We start from the raw sequence: 6000 nt of genomic DNA on the forward strand, positions 1-6000 counted from the left end.
CTAGAGTGTGGAATAAACAAGCGGTCTGTGCCAACGTACCGCCATGGTCTGTGCCAATGTATCATGGTCTGTGCCATGGTGGAACTTGCATTGTATGTCTGAAATAATTGTATGGTGAAACTTGCATCGAGCCTACCAGAAAAGCAAGGTGAAGCAATTCAGGCATTCTTGAAAGTCACGACAATCCTTTTCCTGCAAAAAAACTATTTTTACATTTGATTATAAAAAAAAAAATAATTGCATGCAGTGGGCATAATAAAAGTCAAAATAAAACACTACTTTTATAATTAAAGGATTGAATCTTTATAGTTACGGGATGATATCACGTACTACAACAAACAGCGATTAATCAGACTCATTTTCCACAACAATTTGAACCCATTTTTGTTCCATTCTTGGACTTTACTGTTCTACACAAATTTCTCGCTAACTGTACTCAACTTGCTTTCAACTTCAAACGACACTTTTGATTCCACCATCATCCTCACATAACTCGAGAGGGAAGGGTCTGACTGGATGGGTCCATAAAATAGAGAGGGAGATGTAGAACTCAGTTTCAGCCAAAGGAACAGTTAGAACTCAACTCACAGGCAGGATTTCAGAAAGTGAGATTTCAACAACTGTTCATCTAATACTGTATCAAATCAAATTTATTTATATAGCCCTTTGTACATCAGCTGAAATCTCAAAGTGCTGTACAGAAACCCAGCCTAAAACCCCAAACAGCAAGCAATGCATGTCAAAGAAGCACGGTGGCTGGGAAAAACTCCCTAGGAAAAACTCCTGAGAAAGGCCAAAAACCTAGGAAGAAACCTAGAGAGGAACCAGGCTATGAGGGGTGGCCAGTCCTCTTCTGGCTGTGCCGGGTGGATATTATAACAGAACATGGTCAAGATGTTAAAATGTATGTGAATGCATCCCAAATAGCCCTATATTCCCTATGAAGTGCACTACTTTTGACCAGAGCCCATAGTGAATATGTTGCTCTGGACAATGTAGGGTACTTGTTTTGAAGGATAATGCTTATTCCACAAACTCCCAATTACCTTCTGGACACACCCCTCTCCTGCTAACTCACCACACCTGAACTCACTCTGCTAATCACCAATTACTCTTCCATTCCTTTGGTATATTAGCAGCTTGTTCTACCTGGGTTTGTTCTGCATTTGTGGTGTCCCAGTTCCTTTATTGGTCCTGTTGTTGGTTGGCTAAAGTAAGTTCCTGCTATTGAAAAATGTATAGGGTTTTAATTTCCTGTATTGTGGCATAATAGCCTGTTCATCCTAGCTTGTGTATTGTTATGGTCTTGCTAGCCCAGTATTAGACCTTTAATTTAACTGTAAGGGAATTGTTACAGTTTATGAGACATGGTCCAATGATGGTACCTGCTAGCAGAATGTCTTACATCTATAATCCGGTAGACTGTTCTGATTGGTTGCCATCTGCGCTGCGTCTCAGTGAACAAGAAACTATGAAATGCTAATTTACTTTCACCCCCCTCCCCCCCCCAAAAAAACATGGATTCCATGTTGTGTTCAGGTTTCTAGCTAACCCCCCCTCACAATATGTCCACCATGCTGGACCAGACTGAAAGTAGAGGAAACATGGATGTGCAAAGCCAGAACACAACATATCTCTGCATTTCCTGATGGCCATTTCACCTTACCTACTGGTGTTATAAGCCACTAAGCATTACCTGCCAGCCTTTAATATTATGCTTTTATTTTTTGATGGATAATAAAAGAACCAGAACTGAATATGGTTCAACCATAATGCCTGCATTCTGACAGATTTGTCAATAGCCAAAGCTGCAGGGCATTTCTACAGTTGGGAACTAGGCCTGTATTACTCCTGTATGAGTGGAGAGAAATGCCTGCCCAGATATTCTCCTCAGCCCTGTTTAGGGAGTAGGTTGGCATTTAGGAAAGCAGACATATTCCTGTTCTAATCTACTGTATGTTGAGTTGAATCTGTGGTTTTGATGGCTTCACTCAGTGCTACCTTCTCAGTGCTACCTTTGCTCTAGGAGATGCAAGTAAGAGTCCACTTTTCTTAACCTGTTGGGGATAGGGGGCAGTATTTGCACGGCTGGATAAAAAAAAAAAAAAGTACCCGATTTTAATCTGGTTACTACTCCTGCCCAGTAACTACAATATGCATAATTGTTTGATTTGGATAAAACTGAATGGTGTCTGAGTATAACAGAACTCATATGGCAGGCCAAAACCTGAGAAGATTCCAAACAGGAAGCGCCCTCTCTGACCATTTCTTGGTCTTTGTCACCTCTATCCAAAACAGAGGATCTCTGCTGTAACGTGACACTTTAAGGCTCTTATAGGCTCTCAGAAGGCGCTAGAACGTTGAATGATGACTCTGCAGTTACTGGCTGAAAAACGTAGCGCATTTGGTAAGTGGTCGATCTGAGAACAATGAGACGGGCGCACGTGACGACTCCATGTTTACATTTTCAGTCATAAACGAAAACAACGACTCCCGGTCGGAATATTATCGCTATTTTACGAGAAAAATCACATAAAAATTAATTTTAATCAGCGTTTGACATGCTTCGAAGAACGGTAATGGAATATTATGAAATTTGTCACGATATGCGTGTCACCCTTCGGATAGTGTCTACAACGCACGAACAAAACGCCGCTATTTGGATATAACTATGGATTATTTGGGACCAAACCAACATTTGTTATTGAAGTAGAAGTCCTGGGAGTGCATTCTGACGAAGAACACCAAAGGTAATCAAACTTTTCTAATAGTAAATCTGACTTTGGTGAGGGCTATACTTGGTGGGTGTCTAAATAGCTAGCCCGTGATGGGCTATCTACTGAGAATATTGCAAATTGTGCTTTCACCGAAAAGCTATTTTAAAAATCTGACATAGTGATTGCATAAAGGAGCTCTGTATGTATAATTCTTAATAATTGTTATGTTTTTTGTGAACGTTTATCGTGAGTAATTTAGTAAATTCACCGGAAGATTTCGGTATGTTTGCTAGTTCTGAACGTCACATGCTAATGTAAAAAGCTGGTTTTTGATAAATATGAACTTGATTGAACAAAACATGCATGTATTGTATAACAATGTCCTAGGAGTGTCATCTGATGAAGATCAAAGGTTAGTACTGCATTTAGCTGTGGTTTTGGTTTTTGACATATGCTAGCTTGAAAATGGGTGTGATTATTTCTGGCTGGGTACTCTCCTGACATAATCTAATGTTTTGCTGTTGTTGTAAAGCCTTTTTGAAATCGGACAATGTGGTTAGATAAATGAGTTGTCTTTAAAATGGTGTAAAATAGTCATATGTTTCAAAAATATAAGTTATAGCATTTGAGGTAATTGTTTTTCGCGCCACGCGATTCCACTGGCTGTTACGCATATCACACCAACAATAAAGTAAGTAAATCAACAGGTTAATCTCTGGATTCCGTCATGTATTTATTTGTATGGAATGTAATCAGTTCCTTTAGTACAGTAAAGACAGCTGTCAGTCTTCGACATCTTAGTTCCAACACCTTTCATCTACAATTAGACAAAAAAATACCCATCAAGAACCAGCTGCAAAGAAGAAACATTTAGTCAATGATATAGATATATACACACACACACACACCTTGGTGGAACAGTTGCTAACAGTTGATAGCAGTGCCTGGTGGAGTCTCCGTACCATGGATCTTCTGTCCGTAGCTGGTCACACACCAACAGTAACCTACCAGAAATAGACATGTTGCATATACAATATAGACACATTGAATTATCACATTCAAGTGACTTTAGTGTGCATGTGCGTCAGTGTTAACCTGTAGAGCCCGAACATTGCTCAGGGGTGTATTGTCCATTGTCGTCACACGTGGGGACGTAGGCTCCAGGTGGGCCATGTTTAGCGGCATCTCTAGCATCCTCACAGGGTCGTATCATAGCATCTGGACACAGGTAACATACATTGTAATGTGGACATAACATTGCAGGTAAATGTACGGACAGAATATACATTTCTGGAATCTTGGGTTGCGTCCCATATGGGCCCTGGTCAGAAGAAGTTCATACGGAATAGGGTTCCTCTTCAGATGCAACCTGGGTACTTCCTGGCTAAATATTGAAGTTCTGCTACTTGTTTAAAAGCCCTGTGCAGTCAAAATTCTGTTTCTGTGTTCCGTATAACAGCTGATGATACTAAGACTGGAAATTGTATCAGTGTTATTTCCTGATAGTTGCTAAACAAACCAATCGTAAATCCAGTTGAATGATCAAACCATTCATATCAGAATACCTCAGTCAAGCATCTAGACGCCATTATACATCTCTGGAAGTAGAGGACTGGCAGGTAGCCTAGCAGTTAGAGTTGGGCCAGTAGGTCAAGTCAGTGAGCTGACAAGTTGATATATCCGTCTATGTTCCCTTCAGCAAGGCACAACCTTAATAATGGCTGACCCCTCAGAGGGTGTCCCATGGAGAACCGGTTATGAATATTAACGCATTTCCAATTCACACCGGCATGTGTGTGAAGTAGGACAGAGCAACACCAACTTACCTCCCAGAGCAAAAGCTGTGCTGACAAGCAGAATGATGGTCAATATCGCCATGGTGATCGTCTCCTGAGAGAGAGATATTAGTTGAGCATTTTAATATTTGGAATGGCTGTGGGTACTAGAGGAGAGGTTAAGAAAACCCACTGTTACAGTCAAAACTTAATCAACTGCCAAAGCAGAATTTTCTAAACCCAGTACTGAGGACCCCAAGAACCAAGTATTGGCAACACAGTGCTACTGGTCTTCTGCCAAAACTCAGGTATCATTTCTTCAACCACATACAATAGATTAGCCTGGCACACAGGAATATGCATCCTTCCCAAATGGCTCCTCATTCCTTATGTAGTGAACTACCTTTGACGAGGGCCTACAATGCACTACATAGGGAATGGGAAGAATTATAGATATTGTCAGAGACTACCCATTTACTGCAAAGGTACGGATTAGTCTATGCTCTTAAATTCAGGGGGCCGCTCCACAAAATGTCACAACTACATAGTGCACTACGTTTGACCAGGGCCACATAACATTAAGGTAGAATTTGAGATGCAGATCGTCTATTAAATAACGATGCACTCTCACCTTCTGCACTCTTCCAAGGGATTCACTGGGTGTCTCTGAGTTATGGTCTACTTCTTCCACCTCTCCTTTTAAAGGACCTGTCACAGGTGTGACTAGTTGCCTCATTAACCCAATGAGAGGTCCCGTTGTCGGGCCATTAGTTAGTGGTGTAAAGAACTTATTTAAAAATACTTTAAAGTAGTACTTAAGTCATTTTTGGGGGGTCTCTTTACATTTGACAACTTTCACTTTACATTATTTTCTTTATGAATTTAGTTTTCAATGAGGTACCTGCTAGCAGCATGGGTCCTACCTCTGAAGAGCCAGCCATAATACACTAGATGGTTCTGATAAGTCACCATTTACAGCACTGATCAATAACTAAATCTAGTTTATACACTACCCATCCAAATATGGCTGCCAATGTTTTGTTCTGGCTTTGCACATCCATGTTTCCTCTACTTCCGTTCTGCCCCAGCATGGTGCCTATGGTGAGGTGGATTGGCTAGATGCTGAGTATAACATGGAATCCATTTTTGATTTGGGGGTGTGAAAGTAAAAATAGCATTTCATAGTTTCTTGTTCACTGAGACGCAGTGCAAATGGCAACCAATCTGAAAAGTCTACAGGATTATATATGTAAGACACATTCTGCTAGCAGGTAACATTGGACCATGTCTCATCTCACAAGCTGTAACAATTTCCTTACAGTTAAATTAAAGGTTTAATACTGGACTAGCAACACAATAATACACAAGTTAGGATGAACAGGATATTATGCCACAATGCAGGAAATGAAAACCCTAAAAGTTTCAATAACAGGAACTTACTTTAGTCAACCAACAACAGGACCAGTAAAGGAATTGGGCCACTACAAACTCTGAACAACCCCAAACAA

At 40.5% G+C, this 6000-nt stretch overlaps 1 protein-coding gene across 2 annotated transcripts in view; it reads right to left on the bottom strand.

Moving 5' to 3' along the window:
• The window catches only part of LOC115194830 (equistatin), a 360364-nt gene extending 355121 nt beyond the window's left edge, over positions 1-5243 (bottom strand). Inside the window, exons 1-5 of one of the 2 annotated variants that reach the window (XM_029754747.1) lie at positions 5124-5243; positions 4544-4607; positions 3813-3935; positions 3626-3721; positions 3428-3534 (exon numbers count right to left, since the gene is read on the bottom strand). In XM_029754747.1, coding sequence (XP_029610607.1) covers positions 3642-3721; positions 3813-3935; positions 4544-4607; positions 5124-5228 — 372 coding nt within the window. In that variant the 5' untranslated portion in view covers positions 5229-5243 and the 3' untranslated portion in view covers positions 3428-3534; positions 3626-3641. Of the gene's footprint in view, positions 1-3427; positions 3535-3625; positions 3722-3812; positions 3936-4543; positions 4608-5123 lie in introns of those variants that run through there. The other variant, XM_029754746.1, reaches the window with a different exon arrangement.
• Between the last annotated feature and the right edge of the window lie 757 nt (positions 5244-6000).

The sequence above is a fragment of the Salmo trutta genome, chromosome 5 (assembly GCF_901001165.1).
Source record: "Salmo trutta chromosome 5, fSalTru1.1, whole genome shotgun sequence".
NCBI lineage: Eukaryota > Metazoa > Chordata > Actinopteri > Salmoniformes > Salmonidae > Salmo > Salmo trutta.